Source organism: Dermacentor variabilis, chromosome 1 (genome assembly GCF_050947875.1).
Source record: "Dermacentor variabilis isolate Ectoservices chromosome 1, ASM5094787v1, whole genome shotgun sequence".
Classification (NCBI taxonomy): Eukaryota; Metazoa; Arthropoda; class Arachnida; order Ixodida; family Ixodidae; genus Dermacentor; species Dermacentor variabilis.
The window spans coordinates 199,974,704-199,999,748 of record NC_134568.1 but is presented as its reverse complement, the minus strand read 5'-3'; the positions used below and the strand labels follow the sequence as shown (position 1 = coordinate 199,999,748).

The 25,045-nt window shown below is 47.1% G+C and overlaps 1 protein-coding gene across 7 annotated transcripts in view; it reads right to left on the bottom strand.

Annotated features, from left to right (window-relative positions):
* LOC142590832 (serine/threonine-protein phosphatase 4 regulatory subunit 1-like) overlaps positions 1–24,915 on the bottom strand; it is a 125,137-nt gene extending 100,222 nt beyond the window's left edge. For 2 of the 7 annotated variants that reach the window (XM_075703237.1, XM_075703250.1), the window contains exons 1-3: positions 24,707–24,915; positions 22,666–22,710; positions 7,303–7,489 (exon numbers count right to left, since the gene is read on the bottom strand). In XM_075703237.1, the coding sequence (XP_075559352.1) occupies positions 7,303–7,489; positions 22,666–22,710; positions 24,707–24,743 (269 nt within the window). In that variant the 5' untranslated portion in view covers positions 24,744–24,915. Of the gene's footprint in view, positions 1–2,438; positions 2,818–7,302; positions 7,490–22,665; positions 22,711–22,960; positions 23,076–23,142; positions 23,405–24,461; positions 24,679–24,702 lie in introns of those variants that run through there. The other 5 variants (XM_075703243.1, XM_075703265.1, XM_075703260.1 and 2 more) reach the window with 5 other exon arrangements.
* Between the last annotated feature and the right edge of the window lie 130 nt (positions 24,916–25,045).

The window sequence follows — 25,045 nt, the reverse complement described above, 5'->3', positions numbered from 1 at the left end:
ACGAGTTAATGTCCTGGACGTAAAAAAAAAAAAATACTCGGCGTTGGTTTCTTCCAACTTTCTAGATCTCAAGCTGCGAAACGGGCATCGATACGGGAAGAAAAGCAGAACACTGCAGCCAAAGAAATTCGGGGGGGGGGGGAGGGGGGGCGCTCGAAATATGCATGATGTGGCAGGCGCACGGCGACCCCAGGCGGTGCGTGAGAGAAGAGGCGCCGCGGCGAAGAAGCCCCTCACAAAGCGCGCCGACGGAGGTCATCCCGCAAGAGCGCGGCGCCCGAGGAACGCAAAATCCGGTCCCGGGTCATTGAGAACGCCAGGAATGCGCCGCGGGTAAGTGAGCCAGTAAGGCTGCCACTCCTCGCCCAGTCCGGCTGCTGACCACGCGCGGGGCAGACCGTTCCGCGAAACGCCGCCATCTTATGCTAGCCCACGTGCATCGACGCCCGACTTGATCTGAAGGCGCCAAGGAGCCTCCTCTCGTGATACGTCGCAAAGGTCGCCCCTTTCCTACGCTGAACTCGCTGCCAAGTTCCATTTGACAACGCAGTCGGAACACGAGCACTGAGGCACGCTCGCCACAGCGGATTCCCGCGGATCTTTACCATGGAGTTTTGGCGCCAAAAATCGGGGAGGGGCGCCGCGCGGCAAACCGATAGAAAGGCGGGAAAGATAGTGAGCCTCGCGATGCAGAGAACCGGGCCCGCAAGGTCAGGCCGGGCATCCCCGCACATCACGTGACGCTCCCAACGGCGCATGCGTCACGGGGTCCGCGGCCATGCGCCCATTCTGGCGGTCGATGACACCGGCCCTCGCCCAGTCACCCTTCCTGCTCCCCCTCGCCTCTTCGACAGCGCGGAGAGTAAACACAGCGATCAATCAACACCATCTCGAGGCTCTCACCAGGGCGCTCTTCCCTAGACGTGCAGCCGACATCCATGCGCCACGCACCAAGACCTGCGTGCACAATGTTAATACGCGGCAACACACGACTGCCTTTAAGGGAACATGGCAAAAAAATTCTGCTAGGCGGACGCCGGATGACCTTTGCGACATGCTCGGCTGTCGTGGCCACAGCTGAACATTTTATACTGGCTGGAGACATCCTTCATTAGGGCGTCTTATTGGAAACTTTAGCAAGCTCATCTTCGATTCAAAATACGGGTGATCTCACTAAACACTTGTGAAATAAGCGCAACAAATCCATACATTAAGAAACAGGAAAATACTGTTAAGTACTATTAGCTGGCTGCACACAGCCAACACCATCCGATCGCTTTTTTCTAAGTATTTGTCAATGCTGGAGGTTAGCTTCGATACCGTTAGCTCAAGCAAAGGTTAGTGAGACGTAATCCACAAGCTACACAGGCACCACGCGTTGTCAGTGACCACGCATGTGCGTGTCAAGCTGGACTCGACTATAACGGTGACCAAATCTGAGGACTGCATATTTCGGAGCGTACAACTGCAACAAACCGAAGTAGACTACACTAATCCGCATTTCCCACGCCCAGTACAAACTACGAGAACGGCACTAACCCTTGAGCAGCGCATATGCACTACCAGAGCAGATGGCCAAGGTACTACCGAGCACCTAAACAAAATTCAGTGTGGAGGGAAACGATCTAGCGATGCCAACGCCTTGGCTACGAGCGCACCCGACGCAGTTTTCGAGTCTCGACACGCGAGGCGGAGACCTTCTTGGAACCGGAGGCGGCCGCTGTGAATTCTCTAGGAAACATGAGGGTACCAGATGGCTGGTGCGGAGAGGGAGGCAAGAAAGTAGCCCACGCGGCCTCACCTACGCGACCGCCCGTGGGGACGGAACGACGCGTAGCTAAAGTTTGTTCACCTCCAGATGTCGCTCGGCGGGCAGAGTACTCTCGGTAAGGAGAAAGAAACGTAGCGGCTGGAATTTAATCAATACCCTCCTCCCCCGAGAACACGCACGCAGCCGGAGGCAGGAAGCACTCCAGTTAGCGGCCGACCACACCGGCCGTCTCCGCGCGCCTTCATTTATTCACGCGACTCCCACGCGGCCGCCTGCACGCTCTGCTCTAAGATACAGTACTCCCCCTCACGCGCGCGCGCGCCATGTTCGCCACACGCTTCGCAAGTATGACGCGTATTTCGGCTAACAAACCGTACTCGTACTTGAAACACCCGCGCTCTGACATAATGTGGCGCAAACTGCATTTTAGAAATTGATCAGCTCCACCATTCCGACTGGGCTCGAAGACCGCACAGTGCAGGGCGGTCACGCGCACTAAATGACGAACTGAGCGGATAAAGAGAACCCGCGTGCTCAGCGCAGAGCATCACCCTCAGTGCGGAGTGCGGCAGGAAGGCGCCACACGCACTCAGACCAGAGGGCGCTCTCTGCGGCACAGACAAGATTCTAAGAAGGCCGCCCTGAACGGCGGCGAAAGATAACTCACCCCATGAGAGCCCGCCGAAGGCGTGCAGCTAGGAGCCATAGCCCGTGGTGCCCCTAGCGGGGGCGTCGCGCGCTATGCACGATCGTGGCCAGAGCTGGAGTCGGTATCCAAAGACCGAGCCGGGTGCCACGCGGCCAACGTGGGTGTCGGTGCGCTCATCGTGGCTATCCCACGCACGGCCCCTCGCTGCCGAAAGCAGCCCAGGCGTCGCCCTGCGACAGCAGCCACAACAGCAGGAGCAGCCAGAAGGCGAGAGCCACGAGGACGCTGTACATGGCCGCCTCGGTGTCGTCGTCGCCGCCCGCTGGCGACGCCATCGCGCCGCCGCCCGGGTGGTCGAACCCAGCCGCGCCCGGTCGGGGAGCGGAAGCGCGTACACGAAGGCCGCGTCCCGGTTAGTCATGGCAGCGCGGCAATGGAGACGCGCCCGGAGGATGGAGCGCCGGCGGCGCCAGAAAGCGGACCCACTCCCTCCGACCAATCCACGCGGAGGAGAGGAGGCACCATCCGCCGGCGCCCCCATCCGAGCCGCGCGCGCGCCACCGGGGAAAGTAAAACGCAGCCCCTCTCCACAGCCCATTCAGTGGCCGCCGCACGCAGCGTGACGCACAAATCAGCGACCCGATAAGCGCTCTACTCCAGCCTCGCCCAACCCAACAGAGGTTTGGGCCTCGAACCGACAGCCGCTGCATTGGCCTATCTGAAGGGCCACGGCTGAGCGCGACATGCCTCAACCGAGTCTCATGTGCCGCGCTCACTACTCGCCTATCGCCACTCGCCTAGATTTCGCTATCGAATTCCTGCCGCTGTCGAGGCTCTCTCCAAGTCCTTGAGGCGCTCGCTAACATGACGCAAGTGCTGAATGCGTGCGGTTCTACACTTCTGCATTATACACACAACCGCATGCTTACTTTCTCACTACAAAGTTAACAGCTGAAGACACTGAAAATCGACTTACGCTGCATTCAACAGTAGCAGTCCCCCTCCCCCCCCAAGCACAACCGAACGACGCGCCATCTGCAGCTTTATCACGAAGAGCACCAGCAAGCCACTGTTTTATTGGCCCCCGAAAAAGAATTGTCCTGGTAAATTCGTTCGACATAAATAGCCTTGAATAGTGGTTCCACACACACACACAAAAAGTACCATAAACGGATACATAGTCTAGCAGCAAAAAGGCGCGTATTGCCGACTACTGATGTCATTTTACGAGAAGTGCACTGAACATTCTACTATGCCAACGCTTAGTTACAGCAGTTCGTAAGTGTGAAGAAACAGCGCCCAGGTCCCGATGCCCCGCTTTTGAGAAGCGGCGATGGTGGTGGAAAACAAGCCAGATCACCCTCCACGTGGTGGTCGCAAGAGGTTGATGCAGAACACGTCACGGTGCGATGGAGGCACTGCTCATTCAAAAGATTAAAATATATATCTTGAATGAGCATTGCCGCCCCCGCCTGACCTTGAAATGCAATTTTTGAAGTCCCGCAATAGGATCCCGACCGCAACGATCAAATCGGGGGAAGCTAGTCCGAGGCAGTCAGTCGTTAGGGGTACGGAAGGAAAGCGCTCAAGAAAGGCGGGCGACCGGATACACTGCGCTGCTACGCCATGCCACTTATCACGGAAGCCGCGCACGAAGGCGCCGATAGCAGCCCTCAGACCTACGTCGCGATAATGAGCCCGAAGAAAACGTCTACCTCAGGCTGCGATAACAAGAAAACCGCGAGGATGCCTACACGCGAACGATCGCTGCAGTTGGTTGACGCAGATTCATGCCTGCACGGACTCGAATGACACCGTCATTTGACGATAGTGGATGCAGCCAGTTGGTAACATGATCAGCGCACAACTCGATTTGGTGCTGATTTTTATCGTAAATACAGCCATGAAATTAAAATCTGAGCCATCGGGTGAGCATCTATTACAATTATTGAGCATGACTGCAATTGCGTGCTGTAGAATCATGAACTTCAAAGGACCGGAGAAATACTTTGCTACTACTCAAGGGAGTTTCATTCACTGAAAAAAAATGTGAACGGGCACAGCTCTATGTCATAAACCCTTTTTAATGATTTTGTCACAAATGCTAAGCATCAATAAGTGAACAAAGCAGCTAGTTTTTTTCGAAAGCAGGAAATTACAAGGTGATCTGGCCCAGCATTCACAATTTATTCTGGAACTAGTAAGTCGGCGACCACAAATTCGTAATTAGAAGGGATCACCTTAATATCAGAATAATCGAAAATTCAAAATAATGTATTTACCAGAAAATAAGTCCCTTTCTACCTACCCTCCAAGTGTCATAAAAGAAAAAATCTGGCCAGATATCTACATTCATACAATCAGCACTCAAGCAAAGTAGAGACCAAGACCTACTGGAACTCCAGACCTCCACAGATATCCGGCTTCTACAGGAGCCACTTGCGCCCACTCTCTCGTTCAACCGTTGGCCACTGGTTTTGGTTTTAAGACCTGTTCAGTCTTCTAACCTATGGTTGACTGTGGTGGCATTTTAGTTAGAGTGGCGGCTGTTGTGTCTTAACGAACTGGTTGCATGCGATTTTTGCGAACACAGTGACAGTGATGTCACAAGGCTTTAATCGGTCACTTGGCTCCAAAAGTTGACTGCCCGAACATGAAAAATGTCGGTGCATGTAGTCCGCTGCTCTCCATAATGGCGTTAAATAGCCACTCCTATTGCCTTTCTCATGCAGTAACAAACTAAAAAAACTAAAAAGCGCAGAAGTGAACTTTGCAAACCACCGTAACGTTCGACAGAATGACCACCACTCATTTTAACCTTTAGAAGTTGCCTGCGAGTGCATTGCGACTTGGAAAAGAATTATGCACACAGTTTCACTGTGTACTTATCTTTTGCACCACCGTTATGCTGCCACCTGACCACACAGAAAAGCTAGTTTTGCAGTTTGGAAAGATTTCTGTGACACAATGACTGCAGTGCAGGACTTTTGAAATCACTGGGGTCACTTTTGCAAGGTGTCAACTCACCTAGACATCATACAGTATATATATTAATAAAAATTATGCTCACCTTCCCTGGAAACAGACTATCAATTTTTTGCATACATCGGGCGCAAGAACTACTCGTGCAAACTTTTACCCGATCCTCTGACTTTCCTTACAGCACACAGCAGTAAAGCCTAATGCGATCCGATATCAGGCTACCTGTAATCAGCTCAAAAAAGCTAGTTTATCCTAGGAACCTTTTATAATAATTTTTTCAGCAAAGTATTGGCGTCTAGCTTTGCAGCTGCCATCTGTGCTCGTTCATCTTTCTTTCACCGCTCCTTCTCTTTCTATCTCACTATTCAAATGCAAAGCATTTGCATATTATATATATATATATATATATATATATATATATATATATATATATATATATATATATAGTCACCACCAATACAAATGCTTTGTGCTTGCAGAAATGGCAGCATGAGCATTGTAACAGATCCCGGAAGCAGACGACGGCAAACAGGTTAGAACTAGCACCACCCTGTCTATACATTCTGTCCATAGCGGGACATAGCGTGCAAGTCTGGAGTTCAGTAGGTCACGGTAGGGACATACTGCAATGCCAAAACATATATGCAGCTGGGATCCTCTCGCACTTCCCACTGCGCATGCTGCTCCTTTTAGCGGCACCACCATAAAACCCGCCATGGCACAGGTTCCGATTTCGCCGAGCATGGAATAAATTTAACAATCTTTTTTTGTCATTGTAGGGCAGCACATAGCCAGTGGCACATGCTTACTTACCCAAGTTGGCACCAAAGAGATTCACTGAAGAGTGGCACACACCTACTGACACATTTAATCACCCAAGTTAGTATCAAAGAAGCTCATTCAAGACCAGCGAAAGTGTGAAGCAACCTAAGAATGCTAATTGCATTCGAAACCTCGTCCTTCGTGTTGCTGGGCAAACATATACTGCATGCTACCTGGTCAGTCAATACTTTGACCATCGTTACGTTGCCACTGCAGCAGATAGATGAACGTATAGTAAATCCATGCATGAAATTTGCCGCAGTCAACTTGGAACATGTTGCAATACCTTCGTGCTTCTATTTACAGAAAGATGTGAAAATGTCAGTCTCCATTAACAAGTTTTTCTGCATTACCCAAATATAATACCAACCAATTTAGATGTTACATAGAAGCAGGAATTTTATTTAAGAAATTTCTGATTACCAAGGCGCTATTGTACAACCACTGAATACAAAAGCATACACACTGGTGACACAGCCAAAAGTTTTTCTTGCAACATTAGTGTACAGCTTAACTGTTCAAGCAACTGCTCTCTAGCAGGTGAAGTACCAAACATTCGTTGCTTTACACCCAGTACCTTCATATACACATAATGGAATCCATAATGCTACTGGAAAATTCTGCATTTCCTGCACCTATGCCAAAAATCCGGGAAATGGGAATGAATTCAACGCAGTGCATTTAAATTATATAACAAATTTAGCAAAAACAGTTCAGCCAAGAGAATTATTCCCCAAATTTAAGTTTTCATTGCAGTGCTTCCCTGTTCAAAAATTTAAAAAGTTGTGCTTGAGAGACAACAAAACACCTAACTACACCTGAAAACTCTGGAAACAAGCATCTATGAAGTGGTGGTGGCTTTTAAATCCCAACATGAAGCGACGATAAATGGGGTTTTATGGCGCAAGTGCCACGGCCCAACATGAACTGCTATGAAAAAGTGAACAGCCAATCTTGTTTTCCCTCGGAAACAATTCAGTACAACACTTCCCAACATCAGCATAAAAACTGGCATGAGGGCTGCTTCAAGATTTTTGTTACTCATACAATTAGTGCCTTTAGAGCTAGAAGCACTCACCGATTGAAGACGATATCGCTGTAAGCGTAGCGCTCAAGCTTTGTAACTGGGTCTGGCTCTTCAAGCTCGAGACGCCGGGCAGAAGAGTCATCGTCATCTTCACAGTCCTCTCCACGTTGTTCGGCAGAAGCCGCTTCTTGCTCTGCTGCCAACATGGCAAGGGAGAAGTGGCTCCAGCGGCTGAGCTCTGCAAATTATCAATGAGCAGAACATTTCAACAGGCCATAATTTGTAGCTTGGAGATACTAAGGCTTGAGCATGAAAATAATTTACACTGGAAATTCCCGAGCATGCCTTTCCCAAGGCAGGACAAACAAATGAGCACTGTCCAGTGATGTGAACAGTCTAGCCTAACTGCATTATTTGCAACTTTCAACAGCTACAGGTAGACAGTGGCGCTCCATCATAATCAATATTAAGAAGCGGAAAATTGGACCTGCAGAAGTCCGCAAGGTGGAGGAAGATTTGGGAAAGGGAAAAATTGTCAGGTGGATGATTTTTCTATTAGGTTGATTGCAAAGATGCCAGAAAATGAACATGTGGAAGAGTGCCTTGCACTACAGTTCCATTCAGATAAATTTTACTAATAAGTCTGAGATTTTATGTGTCAAAATCATTATTCAATTATGAGGCACCCCATAATGTGCAACTCCAGACTCATTTGCAACCACCCATTTCACTAGCACAAAAGTACTGTGAACTATCACAAAGCAAAGGAAGAATTGTGCACTGAGCCCAGTAAAGCATGAATACGTAGAGGCACTGTTTTTGCTCGCTGTACCCCATATAACATTTATTTCAATGTTAAGGGCAGTCAAGCTCAGCCTATTTTACTGCAGCATGCTATAGTGCGTATCGCAGCATACTAGAGCATATGAAGTGTAAATGCAATAGACAAGCAGCTTGCAATCACAAAAAAAATGGTGTTTTGCACTTTGCAATGGGCTTTGCAAGCCTACCAAGCCGTCGTTTAAGGAACTATCAGCATTAACCCAGTGACAAACACCAGGGCCGTATGTTTCAGCTTCGCTGGTTCATCTGTACAGAGTGCTTGGGCGGCGATTTTGTTCTCACTAATCTATATGGCAGCAGTATGATGGCAGTGAAGTAATGGCCAAAGCAACTTGCTCATCAGGAAAGGCAGTATATTCAGGAACACTGCCCAAATAAATGTTGCCCTTTGCAAACCTGCCCAGACAAACTTCAAGGCACTGACACATGCTGGGCTCCTCCAATAAACTAGACGGGCCATTGTAATTAAAAAAGTTCAAAATATCATGTCACGAATCAGTATGCACAGCAGTGGCACCAGTGACAGAGCTTACACTGCAACTGCACTCCTGAACTAATTAATTGGAGCAATCGTGTCAACTCGTGTTTACCTGGTCTCTGCAGCAACAAATCGAAGCTGGTGCACATGGCACACACTGCACTGTTGAAAAGACAGCAATAGTGCTACACTAGAAGTAACACGAAGTGCAACCTAATTGAGGAGACTTAACACAACAAATTCTGCATGCAAAGCTTGCACAGATGCCACATGCCTTGAACTTGTTCTACTGCTTGCACTTTAAGGATGCGAAAATCCACCAGCTTCGTACCTCAAAATGCAGCAGTCACAGACTGCTAGCGGTTCGAGCCAACATTGATTTAAGATCGAACTACACTGTGCCATCACATTCTGTGAAAGTGGCTATTACCCAATCGTAATGGTGCAACAGATCTTGGCTATTCATTCATACTTGAGCTATGTGTGAGCCTAACAGATGTGTCGCCTTGAACCTTTACAAATGCAAATGTTGGCAGAATGCGTGATTTACCAAACAATCCACGGTACTACTGACCAACAGCAGCTACAGCTCGACCTTAACGTACAAGATTGGTGTGACTGGCTTAGGACCACTAACCCTACTAAACGACTCACTCTTGCCGCTAGAACCCCTTACCTATTCCTTACTTTATTACCAACATTCTTTGAATCAGTTGAGTCATTTAAATATTAGGCATCACCCTCTGCAAATATTTAAATTCTCGGGCACATATAGCAAACATTGCACTCACCGCTAAAAATACACGGCTTTTTGAAGCAACATCTTTGACACACACAAGAACATGCTAAACTGCTTCCCTACAAAACACTCATACATACCAAACTTGAATATGGATCAGCTATCTGGAGCCCGCACCATCATCTAATTGAATCTGTTCAAAACCATGCAATCAGATTCATTCACTCCTCATGCTCTTACGATGTCAGTGTTTCATCTCTAAAAGCACAATCCAAATCGCCAAATTGACAGCTTGTGTTCCTTAAGTTCTATAACCACCAACTTCTCTGCGCACTATACATCTTGCCCTCAAGTGGACGCTTTTCTGGTTGCACAGGACACCCTTTACAACTTAACCGCCTGCACTGCTATTCCGTCACTTTTTCTGCCTCTTTTTTTCAAACAGCTACAGACTGGAATGGCCTGCCCCATCACCTCACGGAAATCACCTGCCCACACGCGTTTCCAGATGCCATGGATATTCATTGCCTGCAGTACATAAAAACAAAAGGCTACATGGCATATTTATGTGTATTCATGCACCTTTTTTCTGACCATTTGAAATCTGTATGGCCATACATATGTAAACCCCGCCCCTCATATAATACCCTTCCACTCAGGGGTCTAAGGTAAATGAAGCAAAAATGATGCTGCCACCTTGAAGATTCTGCAATAGGTCCCCATGATGTCACAGATTTTGAGAGTTTGCTAGGACCGAGTAAATTTTTACTCAGTAGAGATTAACTATATTGTATTATAAAAATACTAAAGCCTGAATTTTTATAATACCATAATGGCTCAAATACAAGTAATTACTATGAAATCAACAATGACTTTTAAAAGGCATAACTTTGGGGTTATTTTGCAGAGTCAAACAATTCATGGGCCCTGCAAACTGCAATGGCATTGTAAAATATTGTATGCCTGTTTTTACTTTTTGCAACAAGCTCATACTTCTCCATGGGGCCAGAAATTAAAAGAAATAGTTTCCGTCAAATAACGAATAATACGAAGTATGACTGCTCAAAAAGAAGTAAATACAAGTGAAAGCTACAAGTGAATATGCTATCATACTAACTGCACCAAAGAAGCACTGCACTGAACATTGTTCAGGGACTGAAAGTGTCTACCACGTCAATACCAGACTTCATTTTACAAGACCACTCAGCATTTGTCTCGGTAAATGGCGCTGCATCTACGAACTCAGTTACGCTCCATTTGGCAAAAAAATCAAGACCAAACCAATCAATTATGCCAGTGTGTGTGTGTGTGTGTGTGTGTGTGTGTGTGTGTGTGTGTGTGTGTGTGTGTGTGTGTGTGTGCGTGTGCGTGTGTGTGTAGACCTTGCAAGCCATGTACGAATGTCAAATAGCCAGGCCTATGTTATTGTTATTCTTTAGTACAGGATACCTGTCATTTGGCATCAGAAAGCACTAACAGCTCTGTAGCAAACAAACAGATAATCTTCACAATGGCGATACCTTTCTAAAAAGGTGCGTCACCTAGACACTGCAGAAGGATGAACTGCTGAAAAGCACTACAAACCTGAAGAATACAAAGTGGATTGTTTGGGATGACACATTTCACAATAAAGACTGCCAAATCACTGATAAGGAGCAGAATTACTAAAATGTCCACAAAGCTGTGAAATTCCAGAACAATGCAGATTTTTGAACACTATATGCTATTATAATGCTCATGTGACCTTCAAACGGGCATGAATGTAACAATTTGAAAACTGCGGGTACAGTAAAACAGTTATACCTACACACAACAAAACTTCACTGGAGTTAAGGAAAACAGTTGTTCCAATTCCTTTGCCTCCCACTACAAAACATGGAAAGCAGCCAAAGCTCAGACTTACTAAATATCAGCTACCTTGACAGCATTGTTAAAAAAAGATTATGCAGAACCAACGCCCACCTTTGAATCTGTGTGAAGGCAAGTTTTCGTGAAGCGTTTAATGAAATGCTATAAATTTGTCCACCTCATTCCTGTGTCTTTATCGTTTAAAAAATTGGCAAGTGCATGTGCTTGGGCTGCTGTGCAATCGTCACTATCAAACACGTAATTCAATCTTTTCCTATGTGTGAGCTATTCAGCTAAACAGCAGCCACGGTCAGGAAAGTCCAAAAAGAGTATATAAAGAAAGCCTAGCTCTAACAATTACACCGCCACAATGAAGCGAATGGTCACAAATTCAGAACACACCCAAATGTACCTTTCAGCATGTGGTCAGTAAGCACAAAAGACTATGTTACAAGAAAATTTTCTGGAACAAATTGTGCAATAGACCAGATTCAAAACATTCAGGTTAACTTCCAAGAATTGCAAATTTCATGGACAATGGCGGTGAAACCTGTCCACACTGCAAATGTTAGGTGCAGTGGCGCATCTGTTGCTACATATCCAGCTTCACGAGAGGCCTGTATACTAGAGCTCGATCCAGTTGTAGCCCCTCCATCCACACTTTCATGCCCTTTAAATGAAATTTTCTGTTTAATATCACTGCCACGATCTGATCCCAGCACACAGCCAAACATACAGAAGCCGAACATGCAAGAAACTATGGTGAACCTAACAATTGTAACAAGGATAAGCCGTGTTGTCAGTATGCATGAAATTTTGTAACTCTTCTACACTCATTTTATTAGTGCACAAAATGTCAGCATTCCTGCCATCACCTCTGGCTCTTAACACATCTGCATGGTGCACTATATTGGCCAATGTTGGCAAGAAAATGATATGCAAACAATTTATTTTTCTATGACCCCTACATGTGGGTCGAAGCCGTCTTGTACACTTTGCAGCAGATGAGCAAGAATTTCCAATTTTTGCTGAAACTATTATGAAGTAGCTTGGTAAAACATGTTGGTACATATTGCAATTTACTACTTGTAGCTTTAAGTTTGCAAGGCGTATCCACTTGGAATGAATTTCCAGAATCACGTATTCGCCTTCAAATTCCCCGTAAGGATGCAACGTCAAACTTTAACAAAATGCTCTTTTGTGCATTGAAGCCCAAATGTAACTGGAAGACCCACGTATTTCATCCCAGTTTGGGAGACCTCGAAACTGATCTTATCCAAGAGATTCACTTCAAGTGGATTTGGAAACTCACCGGCTACAATTCGTAAATTGCAATATGTAACATAATGTAACTAAGTGCATTAGTGAAATTTTGTCCATTTGTTGAATATATTGAAACACTTCCAATTGGACCTGCATAGCAAGTTTTAAAAGAGTACTGACACAAAAATTCCAAGTCGAGTTAACGTGCGAAATCGATTTGTGTGGGCACACACACATCGTTTGCAAAATACAAACGGCGAATATAGCTTAGAACATTTAAAATCAATTTTAATGTACACGTATGCGCAGTCAACCGAAAAACTTAGCACCTCGCAACATCGAGCAAGGAATGTAAACAACTGAGAAAACGCTATGTCACGAGTTTTGCGCTGCCGTCAGGGCGGGCCCTGCCAGCAAGTTTCTCGCCGTTCCGATAGCCCCATTCTTTTTATTTGCCGCTGACGGCAGTACAAAAAGTCAGCCAAAATTTGCTTCGGACATGAAATAACTCAGACTAAAGTGACCTCGGAAGTGTGCATGTCATAAAACGTTGCGCTAAATAGTAAATAACTGGAGCGATTTTGAACCGCAAGCGGTCAGCGCAGCCGCCGCTGCAGTCTCTGCGAAGCGGCTAACTTGTTTTCTCATCACTACCAACAGCGTTGCGAAAACTAATTGTAAGGCGACTTATAAGTGACTAAAATGTGCAGACAGTGATTGTGTTGACAAATATAGGTGCTTTAGTACGAGCTGCGCCGGACGGATCGCAAGGGCCGTCGGCCTCGGATCCGACCGCCAGTGAGCTAGGCTTGTTCAGTTTCCCAGCGTTCGCCAGCTCGCCTGGCTTGCTCATTCGCTACCGTCGGCGTCGATGAGCGGCAGAAGTGGTCAAAGTTTGTGCGTGCCGCTGGATGCTTAGAATGGACCCCGAAGAGCAGCCAGATTTGCTAGTTTCATTTCAAGCATGCCTGGTGTAAACATAAGACGCCGAGCTTAGAGCAGTCTGATGATCTTCCACCCCCAAGCCTGATGCTGTGCCAGCTATTACCCCATCATGTGTTCTGCTCCAGAATGTGCTTCATTCCCAAAGCGCCCTCGACAAATGGTTCGTACTACTTGTAGCAGTGTGCACACATATCGATAGCTGCCACTTGCCACAGTTTACAAGTCACTGCTTTGTAGTGGATCCAATCAAAAGTGGTCGGCCACGTCTAACACCAGCAGCGAGTCCCGTCTACAGGAAGTAGTCGCCACTGGAGGACGAAAGCGAGGACGACGAAGGCGAGGACATCGCAAAGCATGTTCAGACGAACACGAGGCTCGCGCGCTGGCATGCGTACGTCACATTTTTGTGCGATCACGTGACCAGCTGTATTCAGATTCTTTCTTTGGCCCATCTCGTTGCTCTCTAAAACCGAAACTTGGACTGGTCCCTACAAACAAGACTCCAAATAATTACCTGTCATGCTCTGAAGCTAATGATGTTTCGTGCCGCGATTAATGCGTTGTTAGCTACTTATTGCAGCGATAAAACAAGAGGGAAAATTTTGCGTCAGTACTCCTTTAATGGTGTGTTTAAGGGGGGACATGGGTTGCGGCGACCAAAAATCGAAAAAACTGATTGTTTTATTGCATTTTTGGAATGTACAGCTATTATTGCATCTACATTGTTAATTTCAAACCGATAACATCAGTATTTTAGCCGCAGTGACGCGTTATACGACATGTACTAGCTGAATTTCAGGCGGAACTTGCGCTGAAACGGCACATTTTCCGAAACGCGCGCCTGCTCTTCCAAGTGTGCTAGCGCTGACATCTTGGTCTCATTTGAAAGAGGAGAGTTTTCCCTTCAAATTCCCGCCACAATGGGCCCCATTCAGCCCCGCCACAATGGGCCCCATTCAGCCATTGGCCACTTAGAAAATGCACGGCAAAAAAGGTACTAGAATGCTCTCCTATGTGTCACTCGGTGCACGTGACCTGTGCTTGCCTCCCGATTGGCAGAACTGCATGGCCATCGTCTGCTCCGAGCTTGGAGCCACGCATTGAGGTGCGCCATCTTGCCCCAGTGTCAACGCGATGTCTGAAATGGAGCGCAAATTTCGAATGCGGCACAAGTTTGGTGTGAAAAAAAGTGCAACGGACGCTCATTGAAAACTTCAAAAACGCTGCTCAACACTGCAAAATGCCCAGGACGCCACTACCTCAGCGTACGATGCCGAAATCGTCGATGCAGCAATGGCAGGCTTAACGACCGCATGGGCTGCTGCGGATACTGTGACAAGTCCATCTGCCGCAGACCCTTCCATCAGCACTCCCGTACAGCAAGATACGATCTACCGGCAACTCTCCGAGCTGGAGGAGGAGGAGGCGAAAGCCAAAGCAAAGCTATTGGAGTTGTGTTCCGCTCCAGCCACAGAGAGGAAATGCAAGTTCGTGGGTGACAGTACCGACAATGCACTTCGCCCGCCTGATGGGACTGAGTGCCGTGATTTGAGTGCCGTGAACACTTTATTAACGTCTGCGAACTGCAACATCTGCAATGGTGCCTTAGAAATCATCAGAGACGAGCGGGAATACGGACTCGCTGTGAAGCTGCATTTTATGTGCGCAAACTGTGGAGAGATTGCGTCGGTGTGGAGCTCGCCGCGCGCTCACAGTGCTGAACGAATGAAACCCTTTGCTGTGAAAGTTTTGGCTACGCGTGTCATGCAGGCAACGGGGAACCGACAGACCGCAGTCAATGACGTTTTCTCATTGATGGGCATCAGCCGTCGGGCTCTTCACACGAAAACGTGGCAGAGCTACGTGAAGACGTGGCAGAGCTACGTGAAGACGTGGCAGAGCTACGTGAAGACGTGGCAGAGCTACGTGAAGACGTGGCAGAGCTACGTGAAGACGTGGCAGAGCTACGTGAAGACGTGGCAGAGCTACGTGAAGACGTGGCAGAGCTACGTGAAGACGTGGCAGAGCTACGTGAAGACGTGGCAGAGCTACGTGAAGACGTGGCAGAGCTACGTGAAGACGTGGCAGAGCTACGTGAAGACGAAGTCGACGCCAGCGGCCGATCGCGCGGCGCATAATCTGAGGAGCGACTGCACGCGGTCAGTTTGCGAACTTTACGTCGAACTGAATGTGTGCCATACTGGGAACATCACGGTGTCATATGACGGGTCGTGGATGACCCGCGGTCATACGTCCCATATCCGCGTCGGCACCGTGATCGAGTTGTTCAGCGGGCTTGAGGTCTACTTTGTTGTACAGTGGAACCCCGTTCCTACGTTTTTCCCCGGACCGAGGAAAAAAACGTAACAGCCGGGAAAACGCAACAGTGAGGAAAGCTCCGAAAATGAATGAAAAAAGTGCAGCTTCAACTATAGACAATTTATTTCCACAGAGTGCGCTTAGGACTTAAAAAAGTCTAGAATGGTGGCTTGCCGTTTCTTTCGCTCGCTAGAAATCGCCACGTTTCTCAATAGCCTGGAAGGCCGCATTGCTGTCAGCGTCGCTGTGAGGTGCGACGTACCTGCGGAGGAGGTCCAGAGCCGCGACGGCTTCTCCAAAGCTAGCATTAGGCAACTCCCCGTCGTCACCGCGCCAGGCAACGGCAACGGACGAATGAATATCCGCGGGAAATTTTGCCCTCTTTGGCGTAATCATGCTAACGTGCTAACGTTTGTTTAGTATTGCTGCGGAGCGCGCGCGTCCGAGCAGCCCGGTTGCGCGCAGCGCTGCTAGCGCTGCGTGGTTTCGCGAGAAATGTAAAATAGACGGAGCAACACCAACTTCCGGCTTCTCTTTAGCTATAGCTTCCCGTAAAGTGACGTCAGGGCCTCTACCGAGTTTCCTTCCTCCGTGAGTCGACCCGCCCAACAAACCATGCGGTGACCGTAATCACAGTGATGATAGTCGGAGCATTTTTCACGAATGGCCACCTAGTGGCGGCCTCTCGAACTGGCGTGCGGCTCTTTGCAGCCAGTTCAATAGCCAAGCCCGGCCAAAACTCGTCAAAAGCCAAAATGGCGGTTGGAGCGCGTTGCCTACTTTAGCCCAGGCGGGTTCAGGTTGCGACGCATCATGCGGGAACGTTTTCACAGCTACTACGTAACAGTGAGGTTCCTTATACATTGGATCCTATGGAAGCTATGCCAGGACCGGATGAAAGCGATGTAGCAGCCGGGAAAACGCAGCAGTGAGGAACGTAACAGCGGGGTTCTACTGTACTGAGCAATTTCTGTGCTGGGTGCGAGTTCGGGCCTAAGGAGAGTGACCCTTCCTATGGAGCCTGGAAGAATGGCCACAAGTGTCAGAACACTAATAAGAAAGCTGGGGAGATGGAGGAGGAAGCTGCCCTCATCCTTTTCAGATTATTGGAGGGGCACAATCTGCGGTATACAACGGTGCTTTGTGATGGGGACAGCCGCAGTTATCTCGCTTGACAAGATGAAAGGTATGGGTATATCCCAATCGAAAAAGAGGACTGCGTGAATCACGTGCAAAAGCGCATGGGGACGGCTTTGCACAACTTGGTGGCATAACACAGAGGCCCTGGACATGAGTCTTGGTGGAAAGGGCCGCTTGACAGCAGACTTAACAGCAGACAGCAGAGTTAACCTCGTACTATGGATGGGCTCTGAAGACCCACAAAGGAGATGTATATGCCACTCAAAATGCAGTGATGGCCACATATCACATTACATCAAACGATGATGTGGCTAATCGCACTCTTTGTCCATCAGGCTCAAACTCCTGGTGCAAGCAAAATGCTGCAGCGGCCAAGGGTGAGCCTGTGCTAAAACATCCTCGAAAGCTTCCTGCTCATGTTTGTCAGACTATGTCCCATATATGAACGTCTTTCAGGCAAGAAACTGCTGCAACGTTGCCAGCGTGGTAAAATGCAAAATAACAATGAAAGCCTGCGTTCGATGATCTGGGCACTGATGCCAAAAGACCAGCACGCTTCTTTATTCATGGTGGAGGCTGCTGTGGCAGAGGCAGTATTAATGCTCAATGCAGGTAATGCAAGCGCCTCAAAGGACATAATGCTAGAACTATGTCTAAATCCAAGTGAGCAAAGTCGCACCCGCATGGCCGAGAAAGATAGGCGTCGAATGGCAGCATCAGCCAAGAAGCGCAAAGCATCAGAAAATTTGCGCCAGTCCCTCAAAAAGCGGCACACAGGGGCTGGGAGTCAGCAGGACTACATGCCTGATGCCAAGAGAGCTGTTCCAGCTGTAAATTTGTAAATAAAATAGGGTTTTGCACGTTTTCTCGAAACATGATATGGGTCACTTCACTAGACTGTCGGAGTGATATCTCATGATCTAGAACAGCTAGGGCACTAATTCTTTCTTTAGCAGAAAGCTTAATCTGCATATTACAAAGTGCTCAGAGCAGAATTTCAAATTTGTGCGCATGTATATTTCCATTTTATTAATTTTCTTTTGGTGTGGTAGCCCTAGGTCAAGGAAAGAATTTTGATCACCTGCAGACTGGCTAATTAGAACTTCATTTGAAAACTTTTTGCAGCATTGCAGTTATTGCACATTATAGTATCTAGCTATGCAATAATGTTCACTTTCTGCTGAGCAATTTTTTCCATTGTCTCCGGAAACAATGGAGTGGCAGCACTGTCAATCTCCTGAACTAATGAACCTCAAAGAAAAATTATTTCATATTTGAAATCAGCACGAAAAACAAAGTAAGCTTGTTTATTTTCATCAGATTTGGCCATAAGATAAAGTCCACAACCCATGTCCCCCTTAAGTGCTGTAAAATGAGTTATGCCATCGTGTAGCAGGTTCACTTGTTATTGTTTTTCACAATGTTTCACATGGGTCATTTGTTGTCTAGCCTCTGAATGAATGCTTTACAAGTATGCTAGATATGAAATAACTGATAGTCTCATAACTGGCGTCCCTTTAGGGAGTTCTCGCCTGGAGAAATAAATTCCTAATCCGATCTTACAATTTTCAATGAACAGAGTTCATTGATGCCTGAAGGGGATATGCAACACAGGCATGACCCACTGTCTCTGCATAAAAGGCAACAAAGTATGTTTAATCACAGTGTCCAATATGCACAACATGAGGTATGTCCAAGTGACCAGACAAGCGAGCTCTGAACTGAACTCAGACCAACGTGCCCACCCCCCCCCCCCCATACTACCTCTTCAGAAAATAAAAATTAAATTATGGGGTTTTACGTGCCAAAACCACTTTGATTATGAGGCACGCCGTAGTGGAGGACTCCGGAAATTTCGACCACCTGGGGTTCTTTAACGTGCACCTAAATCTAAGTACACGGGCATTTTCGCATTTTCGCATTTCGCCCCCATCGAAATGCGCAGGAAATAGAAATCCATACATAGAAGATTTGTGACAATTCCACACAAACACATTGCTCTTCATCGGGCATTGCACACGTTCCTGGCAGCCACTCAACACCAAATAGACGTTGACCTGGCTGAAATACCTTTCATCCCAACTGCCTCATTAAAGGGACTAAAGAAGAGCACAAAACCATTTGAGGCTGGTATTCATTCATTCAAATATTCATTCATCTGGCAAGAAAAGGTCAATTACTATGGGAGAAAATTAAGCCCAAAGTTTACTTTCTTGAACTTGGCACCTAAACCTCAGCACCAGTACGTCAGTGTGGCATTATGGATTTCAGGTATTCTGTCACATCTGGGCCATTTTTACAACACACATTTGGTCCCTTTGGTACAGATTGTAGTTCTTCACTGATAGCTAGAGGTGTAGACTTAATGCTCAGAAGGGCTTTACAAACCATCTCTTTTTTCTGGTAAAACAATGCAGTTATACTTCCATTTGTGTGCAGGCTATCGCATGGATTAAAGAATGAAGCAGGTAGATATAAGTTGCAAATGGTTTTATATCTTTTACGATATCTCCACCAGATTCGAGATTAACGAACTGCTGCCCGTGAGGTGCACTGGTTGTCAAGTTGCGCACAGGAACAGGCATGTAAAATATATTCATTTACTGAAGTTCCTGGATAAGTATGCTTGGCTAAATATGCAGCTTCAGGAGCATGCACTGAACATAATAAATTGCCCAAGGTTACATTTGGCTATTCATTGTGTACTGAAGAAGAATGAGCAGTAGGCACTGCTTAGAGAAAGACGACGACGAGTGCTTGGGAGGCTTGTGCCTGTGTCCTCTCGCTGCGGTGCTCTGCTATCCGAGCGTTTTAGCAATCGAACTGTAACGCCTTGTGACAATTGCCACTTATGCCATGAGCACCAAATGTTCCAAGACTCAAATATTAGCATAGACCCTATTAACAAAGGAAATCATGGGAGCTTTTTTTTTTTTTACCTCAGGCGAGGGAAATTGTCAGCCATGCATTAATCTTATCACAGGAGGAAGCGGTGTAACTCCACACATTCTCGGGTTTTGTTGGTTAGTTAGCCTTTTCTCGTGTCTGGATTTGGAAAGATTGGATGCGCTGCGTAGACGATCACAAGGAAGACTACGGGACAGGCGCAAACTTACAACCAAGGTTTAATCAAGGGAAACACAGTTGTTCGTTTGCACCTGTCCCGTCTTCTTCCTTGTGATCGTCTACAAAGCGCATCCAATCTTTCCAAATACAATGCACCAACAACGCATTCTACTTTTCTTGCATCGCTTATTCACACTGAACATCTCTCTCGTCTTGCCCGCATCATTTTAATGTGCTTTTCAAAAAAATTTTCTGGTATACCAAGCTTGCTCAATAAACTCAGTATTGCTTCTAAGTGTACCTTCTGATATGGCCAAAGCATTCTTCAGTAGTCCACCTTGTCTGCCTTTTATCGGTGAGCATATTAAATCATCAGCATGTGTGTGGCTAAAAGCCACAGATATGCTCATACTAAGGCTCAGCATTTCAGAATCGATCCGATAAAATCCAAAAACCCCTTAGGCTCATTCACACTGGCCACTGACAACAGTCACGTCATGAAAAGTGACCATTTTGGGCCAGTCACTCACTGCTCAATTTTTCAGTTGTGCAACTGCAGAGCCGATTAGATGCACAGGAACAGGACGTCTGTATTTGGTGATGCTTATTTTATGTGGCGATGGCATTGCAAGCAGACGTGAGCACATATCGCGAGACATTCCAGTGCGGCAACTGGACAGTGGCACTTGCCTGTGTGAGCATCGGTTGCCTTGAGTCACTATGAGTGCACATCAAGCTCAGGTTCCCTAAAAATCCTAAAAAGTATACTTTTTGCATAATGTGCACCGTCTCTTTACTGGGCACATGTGGGCACTGCTACGGCAAAGAAATGCAGATCTGCAACAACCTTTGCACGGACATCGACTGCATGCTTGACATTGCAGATAAAGATGCACTGTGAAGTCATTACAACTTCCGAGAGCACTTTGCTGTGTTGCAGAAAAGTGGAGCCATGCCATGAAACATTTCTCACGAATTGCAATACAGCAGTGAGACATTCTGGTGCTGCGATCAGATTTTGAAGCTAAACATGAAGACAAAGTTTTGACAGCAACGTTTGACACATATGAGCAGTTCTTGGCGTTTTGGCACTGGGAGATGGCAATACACCTTGCTGGCAAGAAAGCTCAGAACGTCAACCATATGCTGTCTAATAAATCATGCCTCCGTATTTCTGGAGACTGGCCTGTCTTCATGCACAGCACTGGTTATTCTGTATTTTCACGTGCAACATTTAAACAAGGGTGTTCTCGATATTTTGTACCACAAACCAGAATGAGTCTCACATCGACAGATTGCAACATTGATAAATTTGCATGTATATGTCACAATAAACAAATTGTGAGAAATACTGCTCGCTACAGCTGTAAATATTGAGTCAATGAAAAACAACGACGTATGAGCAAAACTAAAACAAGAATAATGTTACAAAATGCGTGAAAAATCTTCAATTTCATTGCACTGTAAAAGTGATATGCTGCGTTTTTTGCAGAAAAAATATACTGCAATACAAACTTTCTAATTTTGGTCCAAAATAAACTAAAATTGCAGAAACCTAATTATAATATAACTGAATAACTTGTGTTCATTGCCTGACAGCCAAGTCAAACCATTGGTCAAGCTAACATTTTCTAGTGTTTCTAAAGAAGCAGGTGAGGATGATTAATTTAGACTAAATTTGTAGGCTTAATGCTAGCCACCAAATCACTACAGCTATGTGGTTGCCTCTGAAGGTGTGCATCTATAAAACCAGCTACCTGTTTTGAAAGTCACGATTTGGAACAAACTGGCCCAACTCAAGTGGTTCGGTGCAGTGCTTCCGCCCCTGCTTATAAAATCTATTAAAACTGCAGCATATTGCAGCAAACTTGTTGGCTAACAGCATAAGGCAAGCTCAGATTCAGCCAAAGATACTCATTGTATGTAAGCCAAATGGCTGAAAATTACTTTCCTCCAGGCTTTTCTAGAGCCTGGAGCTCTAAAAAGCCATGATGGCTCTGGGATGAACCTACCACTAAAACAAAATATTGGCACGGCTTGGTTGCGTTATCATGCTTTGTCTCTAGCTCCACAATGGCAATGGCTATTAAACAGGCCTGTCGATGGCTGTGGCAGTGCCACATTGCAGTCTTTTAGCAACACACTCAAAATAAAATACCTAATATTGTTTCCCTATAGACAATGTCTAGGGCATTGCCCTTATACAGATTGTTACTTTGAATGTTCAAAATTTGCCCCCAATCCATTTGTTCAAGGAAAACATTTATGTTGAAGGAGACTTAAGGGCCCTTGAATTCCAAATTCAAGGGTTCTCAAAGAAGTGTACAAACCCTGTGCAACAAAGTATAGCAGAGAGAATAAGCACGATCACAAACTACAATGACGAGTTTTAATTAGTCTTGTACCAGTCATTACCAATATCAAGAATTTTCTGGGCACAAAAAGTGATGCCAGTTTGTTTTATCCATTCATTACATGAAGGGCACAGCAGAGTACATGGGCGCAGACTGTGATGCTGCTTTACCCACTAACTAATTCTGTCATACTTAAATTCGCTGGAAAATAAATCTGCTAAGATCTGTTTACATCAGGCTTTGCAAAAAAAAAAAAGCTCTTCCTCATTCCACTAGCTTGTGGAAAGAGCAAGAGTGTTCATAATCATTTGACTTTATATATGCTGCCACTTAATGTAATGAACAAGGTAGATAATCACAGCACACAAGAATCGGGACTGAAGGCTGCTTGAGCCCAATTAACGTCAAATCATGCCCACCTTCGTTCTCTGTATTCAGGGAGTCTGCTTCACCCAATGGGGGCCCTGGAACAAAAAAAGGGGGTAAAAATACTTCAGAATATGCACATGTGGGGTATCCCAGTACAGCCAAGCCTAAATGTTTCGTCAATACGAAGCTGTCAAACCTACACTGGGAGAAATTATAGTTGGTTCAGGCACACTTTGAGCACCTGTTCATAAGTAATGCACCTACTTCACTGGCACCACAATTTTAAACGCATGTAGAGTACTTTATTTTCTGGAATATATTTAGGCACCTCGCTAGAGCTGTTACCTCTCCACAGTTGCCAGCCGACAAGCAGTCGCACTGCCCCGACCGCACGGGTTAGACGGAGAAAGCGACTGCTGCCACAGCTACAGAGCAACTGCAGCCACCCCAGTAACGCCTGGCCTGGCCGTCAGCCCCACGTGTAAAACCTCCTCCCCGGCATGGCGTCGCAAAATCACGCAACACACCTGCCGCCGTCGTGATCTGATAAGGCGACGGGCAAAACTGCGGGCCGTGGACTGTCCACGCGTTTGACCGCAACGAAGACCGTAGGATGCTAGGCGCTAACCCAATTACGCAACACACTTGGAGCGGAAGTGGCAAATAATAAAGACAGCCGCAACGCGCAGGCACTGCAAACGAATTATGCGAATGTGCTCTGTCGGGACGGCATCCTGCAGCATGGCACGCAATTTCGACGCCATTCACACACTCCCATGATTGGACTGAGCGCTACCAGCCACTAACAGGGGAGCCAAGCTGCGTTAGGGTTAGAACCGAGAGCGGTTGAGAACTCTCGCTACACTCAAAAGACCGGCGAAGTGCGCGCCTAGGGAAACGCCTGCTGCAGTGAACGCCCAAGCAGCGTGAGCGTTCTCGGCTGGTCGCTCTCTCCACCCCAATGGGCGAGCCCGAGCGGCGTCCTCGCCGTTGGCGTTACCGGGACAATGGAAAGGCGCTCGCGTCAATCAAGACAAGCACGTCGCACGCTCCGTGCGTGCCACACTCACTCGAACTCAGTTTGTGCCTACGTCAAACGAACCGATCAGGAGCAACTGTTAAAACGCGAACAATTGTTTCAGCATAGCGTGCGCTCCCGAAGTAAAGGGCACATAGAAGCTACAAGGAACGTAAAAACATACAAAAGTATCAGAACGTGCGACGGTAATGAAGGGCCAGAGTAAGCTTATCCTGCAACAACTACGTTTCTTTTTTTCTTTTTTTTCACTTGCTCATGAGAAAGAAGGGCAATCAAGTTTATGTCGCGGCTATCACACGGACCGCCCGGCAACTGACGGGCAGTCGGCTATTACATTAGTGCAATTTAAAATCTGAAGTCACCGTAGCCGCCCACAAAGACAAAATTTGAACAAAGCACAGGATGGCTTCCGGGAAATGAAACTTAAAAGCGCATGTCGAAGCCTATGACAACGAATATGCGAAGTCCCAGCATGTTAGGGCGGCTAAACGCAAAAACAAGCAAATGCGATTGCCAAAAACGCGGCCCCACGCGACATTACCAGTCAACCGCATCACGCTGCCAAAGGCGTCATCGGCGCCAAGAAAACTGCACACCCAAACGACAATGTGCACGCTCATTTCAGCAAGTAGCAACGTCAAATTTTGAGAAACGCTAACAAAAATGTCGAAAACACGCCTACGGCCAAAGAGCGGAGAGCGAGTAGTGTTTATTGACCTCCGGGGTTGTCAACACCGAATTGCAGGCAGTGCGACAGTGCAGCACGCGCAAACAAGAAAAGTACACTGCGACAAGGCATATACATACGGAGGAACTGAAGCACGGTAAGTGGGGCCAAGACTCGGGACACGAACCAGCAACGAAAAGTCGCTGGAGCGCCATAGCGCCCGCCGCGGGCGGCCCTTTGAAGGGACGGGCCGCTAGGCCTAACTGCGCTTAGCAGTAGGCTTAGCCAGGCAGAGCAGTCAGTCGCCCATAAATACCGCACTTGATCGAGGCGAGTACGCCAATGACGGATTGGAAGCTACGATCCAAATCGTCTACGTACTCACTCTGATCCGGCACGAGGCCATCACCGTCGTCCGGCATTCCTGCAAAACGGCTCGCGTTTAGAGCAGCCGTAGTCGCCGTGCCGCGCCATTGCAAGGGACAATCGCGGCGGCGCCGTACACAACACCATTCTCACCCGCCATGTTCCTGCGAGCTCTCCACGAGGACGCGAGGGTGGGCAAGAGAGCTCGGGAAAGACTGGCGAGGAGAAATTCCGAGCGACGACCCTCATTGGCCTCGGCGCGACCTCGCGCCTTAGCACTCCTCCGCAGCCTCCGCGCGCATCAGCGCACGCTCTCGCTGACAAAGTTCCTTCCGGTTCTTTCATTGGAGGAGGGAAA